This window comes from Mesoplodon bidens (assembly GCF_964165515.1).
Source record: "Mesoplodon bidens genome assembly, chromosome: 5".
NCBI classification, from domain to species: domain Eukaryota; kingdom Metazoa; phylum Chordata; class Mammalia; order Artiodactyla; family Ziphiidae; genus Mesoplodon; species Mesoplodon bidens.
The window spans coordinates 141,385,405-141,409,185 of NC_138161.1; the positions used below are offsets into that span (position 1 = coordinate 141,385,405).

Here is a 23,781-nt window from a genome sequence, read left to right on the forward strand (position 1 = left end):
CTGGGAATGACACATGCGCACACGCATGAGAGCACACACACACACACACACACACATGCACAGAGCTACTTTTTGTATACTTCAGGGAAGGAAGTTGAGAAGCAAATGCTCCCAACCCTGACACTTGACTGAACTTGGGAGGACACACCCGTGACTGCCAGGCCCTGGGCTGAGATGTTTTAACTAAGTTGGTTCTCATAATGACCTGCTAGGTAGAGTTTATTTTCCCCATTTTACAGAGAGGGTAAGTGACTTCCCAGGGTTACACCACCTGGGAAGGTGGAATTTAAATGCGTCTTTGACTCCACAGCCTGGATTCTTCTCTGCCCTCCTGCAGAAAGTCCTGGAGGGAAAGGGGTGCCCCAACCAGGAGGGCAGAGGAGGAACAAGACTCCCCATTAAGAGCTGGTGGCTGACAGCCATCCCTACTTGGGCCTGGCCCCTGTCCACCTTTTTTTTTTTTTTTTTTAACATTTAAAAAATTGTGGTAAAATATACATCCCATAAACTTTACAATTTTAACCATTTTCAAGTGTACCATTCAATGGCATTGTGTACGTTCACACTGTTGTGCAACCAGCACCACCATCTGCTTCTAGAACTTTTTCATTATCCCTGACTGAAAATCTGTACCCATTAGACAATAATTTCCATTCCCTCCTCCCCCCAGCCCTGTCAACCACCATTCTACTTTCTGTCTCTATGAACCTGACTGTACTAGGTACGTTGTATAAGTGGAATCATATAATATATGTCCTTTTGTGTCTGGCTTATTTCATTTAGCATAACATTTTCAAGGTTGATTCATATTGTAGCATGTGTCAGAATTTCATTCCCTTTTAAGGGCTGAAATATATATGTATGTATATAATATATGTATAACATTTTGTTTATCCATTCATCTGTCAATGGACACTTGGGTTGTTTCCAACTTTTGGCTATCGTGAATAATGCTGTTATGAATGTGGGTGTACAAATACCTGTTTGAGTCTCTGCTTTTAATTCTTTTGTGTATATACCCAGAAGTGGAATTGCTGGATCATATGGTAATTCCATGTTGAATTTTTTGAGGACCCACTATTCTCTTTTCCACAGTGGCTGTACCGTTTTACATTCTCACAGCAGTGCATAAGGGTTCCAGTTTCTTCACATTCTTGCCAAAGCTTGTTCCCATGACATTTTGTTTTGAATACCCCATGACACAGCTTGGCAGATTGAGGCTGGGATGGCAGGAAGGCTTAAGGAAAAAAAGAATTCCCAGAAATCTGAGTCTCAGTAAAGCAACAGATGGTTATAGGAAGGGGTCAGAGACTGTTATCCAGAAAGAAAGAGTTCTTTGGTTCTGGGTTTCCCTGCTGGGTCCACAAGGCTGGCCAGAAGGTTGGGAGTTCGGGGGAAAATGGTTGCCATCTGAACAGACCTGGGATTTACTCAAAGGACCAGCATGGGTTCGGATCAGAAACCAAGATGGTCCCTTTAGTTTAGGACGGGTGGGGCGGGGCTTTCTGCCCAGGAGGCTACAGCTGCCCCCAGCTTTCAGCAGGCCGGCAGCTGTACTGGGTGGGGGGCGGTGTGTGTGTGTCTGTGTGTGTCTGTGTAGACGGGAGGACGTCCCAGCCTCTGAGCAAGGCCTGGGAGCCACTCACTAGGATCCCGGATTTTCCTGACGGATTAAACGTGTCATTCCCTCCTTCCCGCTTCCGTAACAGGCCTAAAAATAGCTCGTCTCAGAGGGGCTAGGGATAGGCTCCGCCCCTCTTTGGGGTGGGGTGGGCGGCTGTAGTGGGAGCGGGAGGCATCAGAGACCCCGGGCTTCCGGCTGCTGGCGCCAAAGGTTCTCCGTGTCCCCGGTCCCGCAGGTTGGCAGCACTGGGTGGCCGGGAGGCTCTGTCACGCGCCCTCGAGAGCCCGCGCTACTCGGGGCCGAGGAAGCAGCCCAGGCCGGCGCGGCGGCGAGGATTCCGGGAACGGCCTCGGCCCGGGGCGGTGGAGCGAGTCGGGAGGCTGGGCCGGGGCGGAGGAGCGGAGCCGCCAGCTCGCGACCTCTGCCCGCTCCCCAGGCTCCGGGGACCCCCAGGTGAGCCGCGCCGCGTGGGAGAGCTATGCCAGGAATGCGGCCCGGGAGGGGCGCGGGTGGGGAGCGTCGTGCAGTCCGAGTGACCGGAGCCACGGGCCGCAGGGGCTTCAACAGCAGCGGCTCGGGCTCCCTGCGGCGTCCAGGCGGGGAGCTGCGCCTCGGGACCCGCGGCCTGCTGCCTGGCCGGCTCCGGACCGAGGTACCCGGAGGGGAGCAAGAATGACTGAACCCGTCGGACTGGCCTTCGCTGGGAGGACGGCCTCGGATTTTCAGTTTTTGAAAAAAGTAAAATGATTGGGGGCGGGGGTGGGTTGCTGCTTTGCGTTCTGTAGGAAAAGGGGGATCTTTTAGCAATGAGATGAGTTATTGATAAAAACAAACAGATTAGCATCTCTGGTTCCTCCGCCTTGCACTCCGAGGCTGGAGTGTAGCAGGAGGCAGCCACCGTATTTTCCTTTTGGGGTGGCTGCAGATAAAAGGCCGGGGGAACTTGCTGGGTACGGGACAAGGGTCCGGAAGGTGGGTCAGAGGAGGGGTCTGGGGGGCCTGGGCAGGGGTTACCCAGGCCTGTTCCTTAAGGCCCAGGGCCTGCCTGCCCCTGCACGGTCTCTTGAAATGTGGTATCTAACAGGACTTTGAAGAGAGGCCTGATGAGTGTGAGGTGCTCCGACCGTGGCCTCCTACACTTCCGTCCACAGACGGGGTGGGTGGTGCCTCTCGTTTGTCACAGCCCCTCACACCTGCCCCTAGAGCTGAGCCCTGGCCAGTGAGAACAGCCCCACGTAGAGAAGGCCGGTTCTCCAGTCAAGCAGCTGATAAGCGGTCTTCTGTCTGTCTCTGTCAGCACCAACGCTCTGGAGACCTCTCCCTCACGTGGGAATCTTTTTGGATACCATCCAACTTGATAAAATGGTCGCATGAAGTTACCTGCTTCAGGTTGGGAACAGAAACCTGAACTCACTTGTGCAGCATTCCTGGGTTCTGCCAGGGAGCTGGAATTTGGTCCGAAGGCTTGTTGCTCAACTGACACTGACAGGAGGAGGGAAGGGGACAACTTGTGGGCTGTTCTGAACCTCCCTGTGGGCCCCTTGCAGGGAGGGCCAGTCCTGGTCAACAGGGTTAACCGCTTGCAGTGCCATCTGTCACTAGGCCTCCTACCTCTAGGGAGGATTTTGTGGGGTCTGATGTCCCAGGCTCCGAAGCTGGAGAAACTCTACCAAGAAGCAATGACTTCTCCATGGGAAAGAAAACACCAGTATGTTCTAAACTGCTATTCTTTTGTGTGTTTTTTTGCGGTACGCGGGCCTCTCACTGTTGTGGCCTCTCCCGTTGCGGAGCACAGGCTCTGGACGCGCAGGCTCAGCGGCCATGGCTCACGGGCCCAGCCGCTCCGCGGCATGTGGGATCTTCCCGGACCGGGGCACGAACCCGTGTCCCCTGCATCAGCAGGCGGACTCTCAACCACTGCGCCACCAGGGAAGCCCCAAAACTGCTATTCTTGTAGGTGTGAAAACTAGTGTTGGTTTTTCACAATTTTGCACCTAGGAAGATAGGTCTTATCAGTATGTAGTCGTCTCTAAAATACTTTGAAGAGACGTCAGTCAAATCTCTACCTCCCATTTTTATTTTAAAGAACATCCTTTTGTGGCAAAAACTTAAAATGGGCTTTTGACCAAACCAAGGACATCATCTCCTAAAAATATCTCCAAAGTTTCTAGGGAGGAAATGGGAGACCTGGTGTAAGGGAGAGCTGTGAGCCTGGTGGAGTGCATCTCTCTCTTGCTACTTTATGGGTAAGAAAGAGTGGAAAGGGGGACTCCTTTCTTTAGAAAACAGCAGAAACAGAGAACAAAGCAGAACAAGGTCTGTAACGGTCGTGCTTCAGGAGAGCTCCTGGGTCACTCTTGTCTCCGTTGGGGTCTCTAGTGCTCCCTTGCCTACGGTATGTGCACGACCTGTTTGCGAACTGTGCAAGGGTTTCCTTGGAAGCCAGAACAATGAGCACTAATGACACGCCTGAGCTCCTGGGACGGCACCGCTGAAGTTAGCTGGAAGTCAGGGCAGGCTTGTAAATGATTGCCTGGCAGCTGCCTTGGAAGCTTGGCTCCTCCAAGTGCTCCTCGTGGCTTGGCAGCATTCTTGGAGGAAGCAGAACAGACAGCAAGGTGGCAGCGGTGGTGGTGTAGTCTATCTGTCAATTTACGTTACAAAAATCAGCCAGAATTTTGTTTAAAAAAATCAGCTCTTTGGTCATTTTTGTGGATGTTCTCTCTGACAGATTATAGGTGGGCAGGTTTCAGAAGAATTGTAAAGTTTCCAGGAGTTGTTTCACTGTGGAATGGCTGCCTTGGGAGGTAGTGAGCATCTCATCACTGGGAGTGTGCAAAGGTAGGTGGTAGACAGGCTTGCTTTCTTGGCTGTGGGATTGCCCCAGGTAGAAACTGTCTCTTCAATAATGAAGTGAGTTTGGAATGCTAGCGTAAATATTCTTTTGGGTCCCACTAATTCATGACAATGGTCTAGGATTGGGAAGTTCCTGGGACCCATCAAAACATCTAGAGATGGTTAATAGTTCTAGATTTCCTAATGACGGCGAGTCATTTTATTTATTTATTTATTTTTTAACTGTGCCATGCGGCTTGTGGGATCTTAGTTCCCCAGTCAGGGATTGAACCCGCGCCCCCTGCAGTGGAAGCACAGTCTTAACCACTGGTCTGCCAGGGAAGTCCCACAGTGAGTCATTTTCCCCTTGTCTTTCTATTCCCAGATGTGGGAAAAGAAGTCTGCTGATAATTCAGTCTGCAGAAAGTGCGGCGTGCCTGCCCTCTGGGATGTGTGGTTTCCAGGTAACCAGCAGCATTCTCATTCGGCTTTGTCTTCTGCCCATCCCAACCAGGACCCAAGCTGTGGAGCTGAGTTGTACTTGGCTAAGTTCTGCCAGGATACAGGGAGACTTTAGGGTCTCCAGCACAGACCCTGTTGTGATTTGCTGTAAACTCTTTCAGTCCTTGCAGTTTGGTCAAGAAATCTCAGGTATTGTAATTTACAAAATGGGAAGGGATTTATGTATTATCATCATCATCATTGGGAGGTAGTTTGGCATAATTCAGAAGTTTTGGAGTCAGAACTTGATTTGGATCTTGGCTTCCTTACCTAGTAACTGAAGGACTTGGGGCAGGTCCCTTAGCTTCTCTGAGCCTCAGTTTCTACATCTATCAGATGAGGCAAATCATAGCTACATACAAGGTTGTATGATGGCTAGAAATAGAAATATTAAAGGCTGGCACAGTGCCTGGTGCACGGATACTTGATAAATGATAGCTGCTATCATCCTCATCATCTTCAAATTCCCACAGTTCAGGGTATATGCCCAGCAGTGGGATTGCTGGGTCATATGTTATCTCTATTTTTAGTTTTTTAAGGAACCTCATACTGTTCTCCATAGTGGCTGTATCAATTTACATTCCCACCAACAGTGCAAAAGGGTTCCAAAAGGGAACCCTCCACATGCTTTCTAGCATTTATTGTTTGTAGATTTTTTTGATGATGGCCATTCTGACCAGTGTGAGGTTATACCTCATTGTAGTTTTGATTTGCATTTCTCTAATAATTAGTGATGTTGAGCATCTTTTCATGTGCCTCTTGGCCATCTGTATGTCTTCTTTGGTGAAATGTCCATTTGGGTCTTCCACCTATTTTTTAATTGGGTTGTTGGTTTTTTTGATATTGAGCCCCATGAGCTGTTTGTATATTTTGGAGATTAATCCTTTGTCCGTTGTTTCATTTGCAAATATTTTCTACTATTCTGAGGGTTGTCTTTTCATCTTGTTTATGATTTCCTTTGCTATTTTAAGTTTTAAGTTTAATTTGGTCCCATTATTTTCATTACTCTAGGAGATGGGTCAAAAAAGATCTTACTGTGGTTTTTGTCAGAGAGTGTATCCCATTGTTCATTGCAGCACTATTGACAATAGCCAGGACATAGAAACAACCTAAATGTCCAACGATAGATGAATGGATAAAGAAGATGTGGTACATATGTACGATTACAATGGAATATTACTCAGCCATAAAAAGGAATGAAATTGGGTCATTTGTAGAGATGTGGATGGACCTAGAGTCTGTCATACAGAGTGAAGTGAGCCAGAAAGAGAAAAACAAATATCATATATTAACACATATATATGGAATCTAGAAAGATGGTACAGATGAACTTATTTGTAGGGCAGGAATAGAGATGTAGACGTAGAGAATGGACACGTGGACACGGTGGGGAAAGGGGAGGGTGGGACGAATTGGGAGATTAGGTTTGACATAAATGCACTACCATGTGTAAAATAGCTAGCTAGTGGGAACCTGCTGTATAGCATAGGGAACTCAACTCGGTGCTCTGTGATGACCTAGATGGGTGGGATGGGGGGTGGGTGAGAGGGAGGTCCAAGAGGGAGGGGATATAGGTATACATATAGCTGATTCACTTCATTGTACAGCAGAAACTAACACAACATTGTAAAGCAATTTTACTCCAATTAAAAAAAAAATTCCCACAGTTCTGCCCACCATTTGATGTCAGAACCCTAGGACTTCTGAGAATTGGACTCTTGGGGTTCTCGTGACAAAAATGGGTGATACTTTTGGGATTTAGTAAAAACTCAGGAACTCAGATCCCTGATTCAGAATTCTGTATAACTGGGAGTGGGGCTGCCAGCTTGGGTATTTACAGACTGTGCTCCGAGTGTAAACGTGAGGGTTTGGGGGCTGCTCAGGAAGCCAGCTGGAACACTGCTGCCATCGCTTGACAGTGTGGGACACTCACTGATGAGCCTGCGCCCACCCACGAGGGCTCCTGCCCTCTAAGCTTTCATTAGCGGCCTGGAGGATTAGGCTATGGACCCAGATGGTCGGCAAATCAAGCATTTTACTAAGTCTAAATGGCGTGTCTCTCCAAGGAGTACAACTTAAGTGCCCCTAAGTCCATTCTTACTCTTTATCCTGGTTCTTGTTGGTGCATAGCCTCAGTTCCCCAAGACCCCAAGAATATAGAATCTTGAAGCAGATATTCTAAGATTTTGACAGTTCCATTCAGGTCAATAGCAATCTGGGCTGTGGGTAATACGCTAAGGGCTGGAATCCAACAGATGTGAATAAGCCATGGTCTCAGCCTCTGTGGAGCTCACAGCTGGGGATGTGGTGGGACAGGGGTGGGGGCAGAAAGGACACAGAAATGTCCTGTATGGCCCCTCCTTGGGGCTCCCTGTCCTAGCTCCTTCCCTGGCACTTAATGCTCTGGGGGGTAATTCGGTGTATTTTTCTGACTTTCTGGAGAACAAAATCTGGAGCCAGACCCCAACACTTAACTAGTCGTGTGATTGTGGGAAAGTCAGTTGCCCTCTTTGTTCACCTTGAAATTTCTTCATCTGTCCACTGGGTTGTTGTGGGAATCAAATGGGATAATTCATGCAATGTCTTATGAGTGTGTGTGAAGCACACAGTTCCAGAAATGTTCACTATTTTTATTAACAATGGCAGGGGGGATGTCCCTGGTGGCGCAGTGCATAAGCATCTGCCTGCCAATGCAGGGGACATGGGTTCGAGCCCTGGTCTGGGAAGATCCCACATGCTGCGGAGCAGCTAAGCCCATGCGCCACAACTACTGAGCCTGCGCTCTAGAGCCCGCAAGCCACAACTACTGAGCCCGTGCGCCACAACTAATGAAGCCCATGCACCTAGAGCCTGTGTTCCGCAACAAGAGAAGCCACCGCAGTGAGAAGCCTGCACACCACAACGAAGAGTAGCCCCTGCTCGCCGCAGCTAGAGAAAGCCTGCATGCAGCAACGAAGACCCAATGCAGCCAAAAACAAACAAACAAACAAACAAACAAAAACAATGGCAGGGACTGTTGCCTGGGTCACCATCCGTCCCAAGGGCCAGTCACGGTGCCTGGCACTTAGTAGGGGCTCAGGAGCCATTTGTTGGTGGGATGGGTGAATGAATGTTGCACAGCCACCCAACACAGACCAGAGTGTGGTGAGGGCGACCAAAGGACTGTACGCTCTGCGCTCTGGGAGCCCAGGGGAGAGGCCAGGGATTCTGCCTATGGGCCTGGGAGGTATTTATGGTGGCATTCATGTCTGAGCAAGGCCTTGAGCATGAGTTCACCTGCAGGAGAAGCAGAAGGAAGTGGCGGAGGGCCGTCTATCCCGAGAGGCAACATGGCATAGTGGCTCAGAGCGCAGCTCTGTAACCAGGCTGCGTGGGTCGGATCCTGCTTCCTGCACCTGGGGCAAGCTTCTTCACTTCTTTGTGGCTTAGATAATAATAGTACCCCCTTGAAGGGTTGTTGTGAGGGTTACATGAGTTATTCTTTATAAAGCATTTAAAAACAGTGCCTATGAATACATAGCCCATAGATATGAAAGTATGGACAGCAAGTAAATGGTAGGTGGGAGAGGCAGCTAGAAAGGTAGTTTGGAAACAGTTCATTGAGGTCTTTGACTATCTTATTTTTTATTGAATTATATTTGACATACAGTATTATATTAGTTTCAGGTATAGAACATAGTGATTCATTATTTTTGTACATTACAGAATGATCACCACAATAAGTCTAGTGACCGTCTGTCCCCATACAAAGTTATTACAATATTACTGACTATATTCCTTATGCTGTACATGACATCCCAGTGACGTATTTGATAACTAAAGTCTGTGCCTCTTAGTCTCCTTCACCTATCCCTCCGCTCCCTCCCCTTTGGCACTCACCAGTTGGTTCTCTGTATCTATGAGTCTGTTTCTGTTTTGTTATGTTTGTTCATTTGTTTTGTCGCTTAGATTCCACATGTCAGTGAAATCATACAGTACTTGTCTTTCTCTGATTTATTTCACCTAGCCTAATACCCTCCATGTCCATCGATGTTGTCGCAAATGGCAAGATTTCATTCTTTTTTATGGCTGAGTAATTATCTATCTATCTATCTATCTCTTCTTTATCCATTCATCTGTTGATGGACACTTAGGTTGCTTCCGTATTTTGGCTATTGTAAGTAATGCTGCAGTGAACATAGGGCTGCATTTATGGTTTTGAATTAGTGCTTTTGTTTGCTTCAGAAAAATACCCAGAAGTGGAATTTCTGGATTGTATGGTAGCTCTATGTTTAATTTTTTGAGGACCCTCCATACTGTTTTCCATAAAGCTGTACTAATTTACAATCCCACCAATTGTGCATGAGGGCTCACTTTTCTCCACATCCTCCAACACTTGTTATTTCTTGTCTTTTTGATAATAGCCATTCTGACAGGTGTGAGGTTTTGATTTGCATTTCCCTGATGATGAGTGATGTTGAGCATCTTTTCATGTTGTGCCACTCCCTTCTGGCCTGCAAAGTTCTGCTGAAAAGTCAGGTCATAGTTTTGGGGGAGTTCCCTGTACACAACTAGTTGCTTTTCTCTTGCTGCATTTAAGATTCTCTCGTTATCTTGAATTTTTGCCATTTTTAATTATAATGTGTCTTGGAATGGAACTCTTTGGGTTCATCTTGTTTGGGACTCTCTGTGCTTCCTGGACCTGGATGTCTGTTTTCTTTTCCAGGCTAGGGAAATTTTCAGCTATTATTTCTCCATTTAAGTTCTCTTCCCCTTTGTCTCTCTTCTCCTTCTGGGACTTCTATATTGTGCATGTTAGTACACTTGATCTTGTCCAACAGGCCTCTTAAACAGTCCTCATTTTTTAAAATTATTTTTTAGTTTTCACCTTGGGTGATTTCCACTACTCTGTCTTCCAGTTCATTGATCCATTCCTGTGTATCATCTAATCTACTGTTGATTCCCTTCTAGTGTGTTTTTATTTCAGTTATTGTATTCTTCAGATCTGTTTGGTTCTTCTTTATATTTTCTAACTCTTTGCTCAACTTCTTACTGTGTTCATCCATTCTTCTTCTGAGTTTGTGGAGCATCTTTATGATCATGACCTTGAACTCTTTATTGGGTAGATTGCTTATCTCCACTCATTTCTTTTGGAGTTTTATCTTGTTCCTTCATTTGAAACATATTTCTCTGTCTCCTCACTTTGTCTAATTCTCTGTGTTTATTTCTATGTATTAGGTAGGTCAGTTTTGTTTCTAGGTCTTGGAGAAGTGGCCTTAGGTGGGAAACGTCCTATGGAGCCTAGTACCACACTCCCCGCTGGTCCCCAGAGCTATATGCTCCATGGGCGCCAGCCATGTGGGCTGAGTGGGCCCTTCTGGGTGGCTGGGCTGGCTGCTGTGAGTGTGCTGGTAGGCGTGGCTGGCCCTGCCTCATGTGGTGGCTGCCAGCCCCCTGGTGATCGGGGTTGAGTCCTGGGGCAGCTGGCTGTGGGGGCCAGAGGGGCCCAGGGCTGGTGCCAGCTCTCCCATTTGCAAGCCTTGCTGGCCTTCAAAGCCAGGTGTTCTGGGAACTCATCTTCACAGTGCAGGACCTCTGGGCTGGGGAGCCCTGAGGTGGGGCTCAGACCCCTCCCTCCTTGGGGAGAACCTCTGCAGTTGTAATTATCCTCTGGTTTGTGGGTCGCTCACCGAGGGGTGTGGGTCTTGACTAGTTTGCGTCCCCACGCCCTTTACCCATCTTGTGGTTCCTTCTTTATATCTTTAGTTGGGGAAAACCTTTTTTGCTAGTCTCCAGGTCATTCTTATAGATAGCCAGTCTTTAATAGTTGTAATTTTAGTGTGTCTGTGGGAGGAGGTGAGCTAGGGTCTTCCTACTTCACCATGTTGGCCATACTTGCTTGAATATCTACTTAGTGAATTTGGAATTAGCCCACGAGGAACACAGAACATCACTTCCCATATGGCTGAAGCTCAGTGGTGGCTGCCCCTTGTAAACAGGGCACACACTTCCCATTTTGCCACAGTCCTTTTTTTAAAAATTAAATTAAATTAAATTAATTTATTTTTAATTTTTAAAATTTATTTTATTTTATTTTTTTGATGACTGATTCAGTGTTTTTACCTGTTATAGGTCTAGTGAGATTTTCTGTTTCTTCAGTCAATTTAGGTAATTTGTGTGTTTCTAGGAATTTGTCCGTTTCACCTAGGTTATCCAACTTTAGAACCCAAAGAAGGATTCCAGGTTTGTTTTTTGTTGTTGTTGTTGTTTGTTTGTTATATTTATTTTTGGCTGTGTTGGGTCTTCGTTTCTGTGCGAGGGCTTTCTCCAGTTGCAGTGAGCGGGGGCCCCTCTTCATCGCGGTGTGCGGGCCTCTCGCTGTCGCGGCCTCTCCCGTTGTGGAGCACAGGCTCCAGACGCGCAGGCTCAGTAGTTGTGGCTCACGGGCTTAGTTGCTCCGCGGCATGTGGGATCCTCCCAGACCAGGGCTCGAACCTGTGTCCCCCGCACTGGCAGGCGGATTCTCAACCACTGCGCCACCAGGGAAGCCCTGCCACAGTCCTTAATGCTCCCTATGCCAACACTCCCTGCTGCAGTGGTTCTGAAGCAGTTAGTCTGGAGATCTGCATTTCTAACGAGTGTCCAGTTGATGCTGATGCTGCTGCTCAGTGACTACACTTTGAGAACTACTGCCCACGTGTATCTCGGACACTAAGATAGGGAATCAGTTGCCACTTATCATCAAGCTTGTATTTGGTTTCTCTTACACCTGGCATGTTTCCTACATTTAGTAGTACCTTCCTGGTCCTGGTGGAATTTAGATTTGCAATTTCTGGTATAATCAGTATTGGGAGGCTAAGTCTAAAGGTCCCAAGAGACAGGCCTGTGAGAAGGAGATGTGGGAGTGGCTGAGGCTCAGCCTATAGCAGGCCTATGGTAGCTGAAGCCATGGTTACGTGTGAGCTCATCCCCAGGGAGGGTGTGCAGGGAGAGATGGGTGACGGGTGAACAGCAGACTGTCACAGGGGCACTGGCACGCCCTGCCTTAAAGGAAGGGTGCAAGGATAGTAGGCTCTTCCTTGTTCAAGGAAGAGGCTGGAAGGGGCATTCGAAGAGGTGGGAGGAGAGCTGAGAGAGTGGCTGGTGGAACATTCTTGGCCTTATTATGAGAGAGGGGACTGTGGGCAAACATCTGAGGCCAAAGCTTAAATACTAAATAGTTAAACAGCGAGTTCTCAGGTGAGCTCCTGGTCTGTGGGAGGACAGGAAGCAGGTGTCCTGTTACCCTGGCCCACAGCACACCTGGTAACATGCTGTTGCTCCAAAGCACAGCTTGTTGTGGCAATTGTCTCTGAGGCTCCGGTGACACAGTTAGAGCTTGCAGCTGAGCATGGTGAGTGTCATGTCACCTGCCTCCTTTCTTAAAAATAATGTGACATAGTAAGAGGAATGTGCTGGTCTTCTCATGGCCGTGATGGGGATGCTCGTGGCTGGATGGTTTTGTTTCTGGAGTATGTGTTGGGGAGGAGTATCTGAGAAAGGGAAACATTGGAGCTGAAACGGAAAAGGTGGGTCCGTGGCATCCTGTGGCAGCTTCAAGACCAGGCTAAGGGGTTTGCACTTGGTACTGGGGCAGCAAGGAGTCATGCTAAGCTGCCGAGGAGGGGGCTGGGGGGCAGGTGTGTGATTAATGCATGTTGGTGGCCCCAGTGCCTGGCACTGGGCCTGGTCAAGCTAGGCATGTTCTAAAGGAGTGGGGGAGGGGGTGAGTGAATGAATGAATGAGTTCGATGGGAAAGGTTTGATGATCTGATCCAAGCAAAGTTTTAGGACAAATAGCCTCAAGAATCGATGTTGGATGGTTCAAAGTCCATAAGCTTTGGAGCCCGATGCACCTCCAGCGGTACTTCAACTCTGGCTTCCCTACCTGGGGAAGACACTTAACCTTTCCAGACATCAGTTTCCTTGTTTGTAAAGTGAGGGTAGTTCTACCTGTTGATAGGTTTGCATTTAGAGTGTGTGTCTGGCTTGGAGGCTGGCACTCCCTGCACTGTGGCCGGTTTTCTTACCAAGCGCCCTCCACTTGCCTCTCCTTCAGTCCCCCGAGTACCCCAGGGCAGGTGGGGGCAGGCTTGTCACCTCCCACTACTACCTTTCCCAGATGAAGACAGGCTCAGGGCGCTCAGGGGCCTTTCCTGGAGGCCTTCCCCTTTTTGCAAACCGAGCCTGACTGTTTCTTCAAGGCATTTCAGCTTCCTGAGGTCAATGACCTTTTTCTTCTCTGACTTTCTGCTGTACTTGAAAGTGTAAATCACATGATCTAGAAAGAACTTGATTGAATAGGGTCACATGTATTTCCTGTTCAGTCAGATTCTAAGTTCTTTAAGGGCAGAAATTGTATACTTTTCTTTAAGAAATTATAAAAGTAATAGATGATGACGCAAATAACTGAATAGTATAGAGAGGTGGTGAGTGGAAAATAAAAGTCCTCTAACCTCCGTTCCCACTTCCCAGATATAACCATTGCTAACAGCTTGTTTATTTTCTAGAAATAGTCTATACTTATTAAAAAATATAGATAATGAACCATATTTAGGAATAATAAATAACAAATATGAATCAGTCATATATGTGTATGTGTTATATATGTATCATTATCATCATTGGTCTATATAAGACCTATCTGTCTATCTGTCTATCCATCTCCTACCCATGCACCATCTGTCTATTTTATTTATTTATTTTATTCATTTATTTATCCCCATTTCACATTCCCATTTCCCTCCTACCTCATAGGTAACATTCTAATGTGAGATATATATATTTATGCACATGTGTATATATAATACATATACACATACATACGTGAGATATACATATCTCCTTTATTTTTGCTAATTATTATTAAATGTCATATTAATATATTATTTAAACAGAAATGGATATATATGTATATGTATATATATAGTCATTATTCCATATCAATCAGTACATAAAAAACTGCCTTATTCTTATCAATAGCTGCATAGTATTTCATCGTGTAGAGATACCATTCATATCCCCACTGTACTTTGTACTTTGCTTTCTTGTAATTCTCTTGTAATTTGCTATTACAAATAATACTACAAAGACAATTTTTGTACAAGCACCTTTGCACACTTGTATGAGTTTATCTGTAGAACAGATTGTAATTCTTAATACTGGAATGTTCATTTTAAATTCCGGTTGCTATTGTCAAGTTCTTCCCCAAAGAGGGCAATTTCTTTGTCTGACAAGAGAGTGGTGAATAGAATCTGAGTCATTTAACAACAAACTGGAACTGTTTTCTAAACCATGAGGTTTGAAACAGACCATCGTGGACTGAGCACAATCTCTGTGCAGACACGGCTGCTCTCTTGAGCGCCACCCCGTGGCCGGGGCGGACATCATTTCGCTCACATCCCCCTAGAGAGAACGTAGTCATACCGATCACACCTTACAGCTGGGGGAAGTGGGAACTGTAGCGCACCCCTCCGTTAAATGTTGCAATTACAGAAGGAGAGCCCCTTACTATCCACCATTAAGTGACTGCCTCCCGTGGCAAGTTATTAGACTTCATCCTGAGGTCAATGTAGGGTTGCAGAAAGACCTGCTTATACATTGGACAGCTCCCTCCTGACCAAGCCCTCCGGCAGGCACTCTTACAGTGGACTTGGGCACGGCGGGGGGTTCACTGAGGACCTGCCAAGTGCCAGGCACTGGCCTGGGTGTTTCGCCTGCCTCATTCCTAACCGCGAGCCTGAAGAGGAGGCCCCGTAATCCCCAACACACACGGAGGCTTAAAGATGTAAAGGATCTTGCTCAAGGCTGAGGATCTGAATCCACATTTGTGTGTTATAAAGCCCACACCCTTGCTCTGGCTGTGTCAGTGCACACCATGCACACTACAGGCTCCTGCTGGCCAGCGCGGTACATGGAGCCACACGCACCAAGCCTAACTTCAACCCTCCTCTCATTTTCCAGGCCCTCTCTCAGCTCCTGTGCCTGCTGCCGTGGTCTTGGTGGCACCCTTCCCCAGTGGTCAGCCCAGGGCTCCCCCCGTCCATGCAGTCCCACGCTACCACCGCCCAGGGCCTCAGCGACCCCCTCTTTGCGGCCTACACTCTCCCCACCTTCAAGTTCCAACCTCGCCGTGAGAGGATGGACTGGAGGCGCATTAGTGCCCTGGACGTGGACCGCGTGGCACGGGAGCTGGACGTGGCCACCCTGCAGGAGAACATCGTCAACGTCACCTTCTGCAACCTGGACCGGGAGGTGTGCGGCCGCTGCGGGCAGCCCGTGGACCCGGCGCTGCTCAAGGTGCTGCGGCTGGCGCAGCTCAGCATCGAGTACCTGCTGCACTGCCAGGACTGCCTGAGCACCAGCGTGGCCCAGCTGGAGGCGCGGCTGCAGGCCAGCCTGGGCCAGCAGGAGCGCGGCCAGCAGGAGCTGGGCCGCCAGGCCGACGAGCTCAGGGGCGTGCGGGAGGAGAGCCGCCGGCGGCGCAAGATGATCAGCGCCCTGCAGCAGCTGCTCCTGCAGATGGGCGCCCACAGCTACCATGCGGTGAGCATCTCTGCGGGCGGGGCCGCCGGGAGGGCTGTGGGCCCGGCCACTGGCCACCCAGGCGGCACCACTGCCTGGCCCCTGAGGCTGCTGTGGCTATTCTCACTGCGGCTGGGAGCAGATTTCAGAGATGCCGCTGGTGGCCAGAGAGCCCCAGGGTGTCTCATCGAGTCTATGGCATGTGTGTGTGTGTGTGTGTGTATGGAGATTGTACATGTGTGGCAGGTATGTGTATGAGTTCATGTCTCGTGTGCATGTGTGAATGTATGCAGGGTGTGTGTGTGTGTGTTTATGGATGGTGTCTAAGATGTGTCTGTGATTGTTTGGAGGGTACATCTGTGAGTGGTATGTGTAGATATGTATGTAGAGTGTGTGGTGTGTAACGTGCTTGCATGTGAAGTGTGCATGTAAAGATATATTTATGGTGTGTGTGTGTGAATGAAGGATTGTGTGTAAGGGTGTGTGTATTCATGGAGGGCGTGAGTGTGTATATACGAAGGCTGTGTGTGTGTGTACAGAGTGTGATGTGTAAGGGGTGTGTAAGAGGTGTGTGACAGCGGACTGGTAGAGCCAGGCCTGTTCTGGAAAAGTGACTCTATTAGTCAGCCAAGTGACAGTTCATTCTCCAGAGTGGCATTTGAGCATTTGCGTTTCTTTCTATGGAAAGAGTGGATCGGGGACAGTTGCCCTTTAATAGCTTGTCAGGTGCCCGGCCCTTTGCCAGGCTCTGAGGATGAAGACACAAATCATGCTGGTTCAGGTTTAACAGAAATTCATAGTTTGGGGTGGGTGGACAGAAGGAATCATTAGGACATGATGTTAGTGGATTGAATGGTAATTGACATAATTAATATAATGTTAATTATGATAAAAGGGTCAGAACCTTTCCAGTAGTAAATGACAAAACAGCAGGCTAACCTGGCTTAGGCCAATATGGAATTTATTGGTTAATTTAACTGAAAAATCCAGGGTTATGGTGGGACTTAGGTGATGGCACCAGAATCTAGTTTCTCTCTCTTGGCAATTCTTTGTCAGTGTGGATTCCATTCTCAGAAACACTCTCTCCGTGTGGCAGCAAGTTGGGCCACTGCAATGCCAGCATCTTATTTTCCCAGGTTCAAAGCTGGCATAGGTAGAGGGACTAGTCTGGTGTCTGGTTTGTGAGTGTGCTGCTTGGGGTGGAAAAGGGGAAGCAGGGAAGGGTGGGCTGAGGGGACGGGCTTATAATTTGGAATAAGATGCCTTGTGACATATTCCCTGCCCCCCAGCTGATATTCCTTCAAACAACTAGAAATTCATGTGTCACTTTAGAACTCAGGCGTGGGCAGAGTCCGTCAGCCCAGACTGTATCCATGTGGGTTAGGTTTGGCTGTGGGTGACAGGAAACCTCAAATTATAATTGTTTAAACCAGATAGAAGTTTATTTCTCTCTCTCATGAACAAAGTTTAGAGGCAAACAATCCAGGGGTGGCATGTAATCGCGGACCCAGTTCTGGATGTGTTTCTCTCCAGCCTCATTGTGTGACTTCTGCCTCCTGGTCCAATATGGCTGCCTGAGTTCCACCTCTCAGGTGCACATTCCATTCAGCAGGAGGAGGGAGGGTGAGGAATATCATGGCTCTTTCTTTAATGACACCTCCCAAAAGTGGTTGCATATACCACTTCTGTTTACATGCCATTGGCCAGAATTTAGTCACATGGCCACACCTGGTTGTAAGGGAGGAGGTGACATATATTCTCATTAGCCTCACAGCTAAAAATCAAGGTTTCTATTGCTAAAGTAAAAGGGAAAACTGGTACTAGGGGACGATTGGCAATTTCTGTCACATGTGCCTTTGTGTAAAGACAGCAAATAATCTGCCCTCTTACTCTGATTGACTAGCAATGGCAGCCTGCAAAGCCGTGTTGGAAGAATTTTGAAGTTTTACAGTGAAAAAATGATATGCTAGATTGGCATTGTCTGAAATGCTTGAGGAGAGTGAAGTGGAATTTCAGATGCTATATTTACTACCCTTTGCTCCAGTGGTTCTCAACTCTGGGTGAGACTTGGACATTGGTGTTTTTTGAAAAAAAACCTTTTTATTGTGGAAAATTTCAAACATATACGAAAGTAGAGAGAATAATATAATGATCCTTCATCTGCACACTCTCCAGCCCAATAGTTATCGACTCATGGCCAATGTTGTCTCATTTTTTCCTCTACCCAATTTCCCCCACCCCTGTATTATTTTGAACTGTATCAGTCATATGAGTTTATCTGTAAATATTTCACTATGTAGCTCTAAAAGGCAAGGACTCCCATCCCACTTTTAAACATAAACGTAATACCGTCATCATGCCCTGAAAAACCATCAAAAATTCCTTAGTATCATCTAAGGATGATACTAATCATTGTTCCTAGCTCCCCATGGCACTGGTAGTGTTTTAAAATTCAGAAAAAGAAAAAAATATATATATATTGGGGGGGGATAAAATATATAGTATATATATTTTGGGTTCCGTCACTGCCTTACTCAGTAAATCAAACTCTTTATTTGTGAAGCAGCCCAGGGGGCCCAAGGAATAAGAGTTTTGATAGAGGGAGAATCCCTGGCTGACTCAGGTGAGCTAATACTGCACTTCCCACTGCTTCCCTCTGTGTAGTGCCACCTGTGTGACAAGACCTTCATGAACGCCACCTTTCTCCGGGGCCACATCCAGCGCAGACATACGGGCGTGGTGGAAGGTGGTGAGTCCAGGTGGCCCTCCTGGGACTGTGCAGGGCCTGGGCTTGTGTTCAGTGGGTGAGGGGCATGTACCCCACCAAAGCTGCCCTCAGAACCTCATCATCCAGTTGAGGATGGGGGGATCCCACATGGGGCGGGGAGGGTTTCTGACCACGTGTTTAGAGAAAAAGTGCTGGGAGTCAGACAGGTAGGTTCTAGTCTTAGCTTTGTCCCCTTCTGTTATGTGACCATGGTCAGTATTTCCTCCTCTGTGTCCTTCACTGTGAATGGGACAGTCAAACAGAGTGACTTTGAAGGGCCCTTACCTCCCAGCCTTCTGGAATTTGCTGTTCTCTGGTGCTGACTGTGAATAAGCTTAACTGGGCTTAATGAGCAGTCAGACCAATTCTTTGACTTTTTTAATGTCATGAGCTTATTATGACTTAATCACTGTAATTTGCATACTTTATATCTGTTTTTTGAGGTTCAATAAGAAATAGCTGTTAAAACGTAACATAAATATAGATATGAAAATATAATGTGATAAAATGTAATATAAATTAAGTATAAAAATCCCATTGAATAAAATATTTTTCCCTTTATTTTAATTTCTTTTTCAAAGAACAGAGTTTTAAAACAGCACAATTCACCTAGTTACTATGCATTTATTATATATCTAATTCTTCTTGGCTCTGCATTGGAGGCTGCTAAAGAAAAACAGATTTTTCACTTATTAAATATTTTTTTCTGATAAAGATATATATCTTTGGAGAGATATTTGTACACATATTCATAGCAGCATTGTTCATAGTAGCTAAGATGTAGAAGAACCCAAATGTCCATTGACAGATGAATGGATAAGCGAAGTGTGGTATATAGATACAAAGAAATACTATTCAGCCTTAAAAAGAAAGGTAATTCTGCAATATGCTGCAACAGGGTATTATGCTAAGTGAACTAAGCCAGTCACAGAAGGACAAATACTATATGATTTTACATAAATGAGGTACCTAGAATAGTCAAATTCATAGAAACAGAAAGTAGAATGGTGGTTGCCAGGGGCTAGAGGAAGGGGGAATGGGGAATTAGTGTTTAGTGAGAATAGAGTTTCTGTTTTACAAGATGAAAAGCATTCTGAAGATGGATGGTGGTGATGGTTGCACAACATTATGAATGTATGTAATACCACCAAACTATACATTTAAGAATGGCTAAGGTGGTAAATTTTGTGTTATGTATATTTCATCACAATAAAGAAATTGGAAAAAATATGCCTTTGATCTAGAAAATTTAAATACAGAAAGGTAGAAAAGAGAAAATAAAAACTGTGGACAATTTCACCTGCAGTTAATATGTTGGTATGTTCGCAGTCATTATTTTTCTTTATACAAATATAGTCATATAGGATGCAGTTTTGACACTGCTTACTTTCAATTAATATATCACATTTTCCAAAGTCAGTAAATCATCTTTGAAAACATGATTTTTTTTTTTTTTTTTTGCGGTATGCGGGCCTCTCACTGTTGTGGCCTCTCCTGCCACGGAGCACAGGCTCCGGACGCGCAGGCTCAGCGGCCATGGCTCACGGGCCCACCCGCTCCGCGGCATATGGGATCTTCCCGGACCGGGGCACGAACCCGCGTCCCCTGCATCGGCAGGCGGACTCTCAACCACTGTGCCACCAGGGAAGCCCGAAAACATGATTTTTAATGGCTAAATAGTATTTCATCATGTGGCGATCATAATATATTTCACAATTGAATTATTTCTCAATTTATATGGGCTACTAAAAATTTTTCCTATTATAAATCACATGATGATAACATTCTTGTACATAAATCGTTGTGCATATTCCTTATTTCCTTAATGTAAAGTGCTGTAAGGAGAGGGAAAATATGTTCTTAAGGCAACTTTTGCTACATTAATGTTCACTAACTTATTGTCAGGTCGCTGGCTTCTCAGATAACTCAGCCCTCCCATTCCAGACTCACCTCAGATCACTTAATTAACCCAAATTAATTTACGCTGCATCTAAAAGTTGCTTGTTTCTAAAAAGTCCCATCTGAGAAACGCCATATATTTCTTTTCAAAGTAAAGCTTAAAGTTTCAATAACAGTACCATCTAATAGTCTCTAAATGTACTTTAAAAAGTAACAGATGTTGGGCTTCCCTGGTGGCACAGTGGTTGAGAATCTGCCTGCTAATGCAGGGGACACGGGTTCGGGCCCTGGTCTGGGAGGATTCCCCCATGCTGCGGAGCAGCTAGGCCCGTGAGCCACAACTACTGAGCCTGCGCGTCTGGAGCCTGTGCTCCGCAACAAGAGAGGCCACGACAGAGGCCCGCGCACTGTGATGAAGAGTGGCCCCTGCTTGCCACAACTAGAGAAAGCCCTCGCACACAGCCAAAAAAAAAAAAGTAACAAATGTTCAAGTACAATTGGTGTCTTTTTCATTAACCCTTAACTCTTACTTTATCATTATGTGATTTAGTTAGAATATTCTGTAATTCAAGGTTTCTTCGTAATGCATGCTGCCTTTTTTTCGCTGGAAGTTTAAAACTACACATTTAAACTACACTATATTCTGAGAAGAGTGAACTTAAAACTACAATTATTATCACTATTTTAAATTCCCCTCTGATTGCTCTCAGGATACGTAGATATGTTCTTTGTATTAATAATCAGAGTGTATACACTATTTGGTATTCTGCTTCTGTTACTCTGCTGATTTCGCATTCACATTGCCATGTGTTAGTACTGTCAAAATAGTTATTTTAAATGACAACAGTAGTTCACATGGGTTGAGCTGTCCTGCCAGGCACTACGCTAAGCCCTTTGCATTATCACATTTCATCCTCACAATAACTCTCTGGGTTAGGTGCTATTACTATGTCCATTTTCCAGTTTGGAGAAACAGAGGGTCAGGGAGGTTCTGTCATTTGCCCAAAGTCAGTGTACAATGTAAGTGGCAAAGCTGAACCCAGACTGAGGTGTGACGGTATACATTCCACTGACTTTGACTTACACCATCACCCTCTCTTCGAGTGGACCCCACGGGAAAGCAGAAGAAGCAGGAGCAGCCAGTGGAGGAGGTGTTGGAAGAGCTGTGGGCCAAGCTGAAGTGGACCCAAGGGGAGCTGGAAGCGCAGAGGGCAGCGGAGAGGCAGCGGCAGCTTCAGGTGGGTGTGGAGAGGAGACGGCAGGGGGCTTGGTCACGGACTAGCTGAGAGACTCACAATGCACTCGCATCCCACAGGAACAAAATTCTGGCTGTTTCCTAGGGCCGGAGACAGAGCTAGGATGGCGTCTTCCTGGATGTGCTAAACGATTTTAGGTAGTTTGGCAAGGAAAATTCAATTACTTGGTCAGACCTGTATGGCCAAAAGAGAGCTGCAGCTTCTTGCATTAGCACCCTCTGAGAGCATTTGAACCTGAATTTTAACTTCTTACAATATAATGTTAGCTTTCTGAGGACAAAGACTGGATAAGCTCCCAAAGGCAGCCCAGAGGAGGTACTCAGTAAATGTTTGTAGAATGAAAATGCATAAACTTGCCTCACTCCTTCTGGCATTTATTCATTCATCACTCCTTCCCTCAGCATGCATTTACTGAGCACCAACTATGCCAGGCATTGTGAGGGATATAAAGAGAGAAAAGACAAGATCCCCATCCCCAAGGGCCTTTACGGTTCAGATAAGACTAATCCCGCTCCCAGTCCCAACAGTGGGGACTGGGGGATGAATGTTCTTTGGGTCTCCATAGTGGCCTGCACGGACAAGGAGCCCTAGCAGTTTCTCGGTAAATATTTGTCATAATGTGGAATTAATGATTCTCTTGTTCTTGCTTTTCTTTGTAGGAAGCAGAGATCACTCGCCAGAGGGAAGCAGAAGCTAAGAAAGAATTTGATGAATGGAAAGAAAAAGAGCGGGCCAAGCTATACGGGGAAATAGACAAGCTCAAAAAATTATTTTGGGATGAATTTAAAAGTGTTGCCAACCAGAACTCTACGCTAGAAGAGGTACCCAAGCTAAAAGGCTTCTCAGAGTTCTTTAGTGGAAAACCTGCTTATTTGTTCTCAAAATTCATTTCGTTGTTTGTACTAGTTCTCTGTCATCTGCCATTGGGGGTGGGTAATACACTGTGAGGCCAGATACTAGAGGCCAGTGCCCAGGATTGAATCCCTGCTTGCTCCATCACATACTGGCTGTGTGATCTTAGGCGAGTTACCTAACCTTCCTGTGCCTCAGTTTCTTTTCTGTAGGATACGTTTCTGAAAGGGTTAAATTAACACATAGACAGCACTTAACATTATCTGGCATGTAGTAAGAGCTCCTGAGATATTATCCTTATTTTCTCAAAGGGCTTTCATCACTGGACAAGAAATGAGGCAAAATGTAAATGTAAATGAATGCATTTTTCTTCTAACAAGTACTTGCTGGCTACAGGCCAGGCTCTCTGTTGGGGTCTGTGGGGGTCACACATAATAACTAACATTTACTGAAACTTTTCTAGCCCCCGTGCAGAGTACTTTGTATACACTAACTTTTAATCCTTGTAACAACCAAACAACTATAAGATTCTAAAGGTAGGTGTGTCACTAGTTTATTAATTTCTTTTTGGAAGTTCTTTTTTTAGGGAATTCCCTGGCAGTCCAGTGGTTAGGGCTCTGCAGTTTCACCGCAGGGATCCCTGGTCAGGGAACGAAGATCCCACGTGCTGCACAGTGTGGCCAAAAAGTCAAAAAATATAATAATAAATTTCTTTTTTTTTTTAAAGCTATTATCATTCCTCCTTTACAGGCGAAGACACTGAGGTCACATAACTTGCCTAAGATCACACAGCTGTTAAGAGGTAGAGCTGGGATTTGAACACAGCTCCTTAAACTTCAAAGCCTCTGCTTTTCTACTGGATATATTATTACGTTTATTCAAGAAAACCTTATTGGGCTTCCCTGGTGGCGCAGTGGTTGAGAGTCCGCCTGCCGATGCAGGGGACACGGGTTCGTGCCCCGGTCCAGGAAGATCCCACATGCCGCGGAGTGGCTGGGCCCGTGAGCCATGGCCGCTGAGCCTGCGCGTCCGGAGCCTGTGTTCCGCAACGGGAGAGGCCCGCATACTGCAAAAAAAAAAAAAAAAAAAAAAAAAGAAAACCTTATTAAAGTTATCTGTGGACTGTATCTTCCCATATAAACCTGTATAACTAAAACTGTATCAGGGACAATGTTTGAGGAGAACTATTTTCAGGATGTATTTAGCTCTTATTGGTCCTCTGAACATCAAGGAGAATCTTTTCTTGATTTGAAAATGAATTGTGTAATAGTGTTTCTCATGATCATTGCATGTTTTGCCTAAAGAAACACCTAGACAACTTTTCTAGAAGGGGATTGTCGTAGGATATGTGTGGAGCCTTGGTGGTCTCAATCTGAGACGGAAAGCCAAGGATGGAGGGCGGTGGGAGTGCAATGAGAGCTCTGCGTGTGTGTGTGTGTGTGTGTGTATCGATAGTGACCCAAGTCCTCCCATTCCTAAGTGTTCCCCCAGGGTGGACAGGGATG

The 23,781-nt window shown here is 46.3% G+C and overlaps 1 protein-coding gene across 3 annotated transcripts in view; it reads left to right on the plus strand.

The window, feature by feature from the left end:
• Nucleotides 1-1,788: 1,788 nt before the first annotated feature.
• DZIP1L (DAZ interacting zinc finger protein 1 like) overlaps nucleotides 1,789-23,781 on the plus strand; it is a 48,792-nt gene continuing 26,799 nt past the window's right edge. For 2 of the 3 annotated variants that reach the window (XM_081236107.1, XM_081236108.1), the window contains exons 1-6: nucleotides 1,995-2,077; nucleotides 4,845-4,923; nucleotides 14,942-15,523; nucleotides 18,167-18,251; nucleotides 21,273-21,406; nucleotides 22,084-22,245. In XM_081236107.1, the coding sequence (XP_081092233.1) occupies nucleotides 4,909-4,923; nucleotides 14,942-15,523; nucleotides 18,167-18,251; nucleotides 21,273-21,406; nucleotides 22,084-22,245 (978 nt within the window). In that variant the 5' untranslated portion in view covers nucleotides 1,995-2,077; nucleotides 4,845-4,908. Of the gene's footprint in view, nucleotides 2,078-4,844; nucleotides 4,924-14,941; nucleotides 15,524-18,166; nucleotides 18,252-21,272; nucleotides 21,407-22,083; nucleotides 22,246-23,781 lie in introns of all 3 variants that reach the window. The other variant, XM_081236109.1, reaches the window with a different exon arrangement.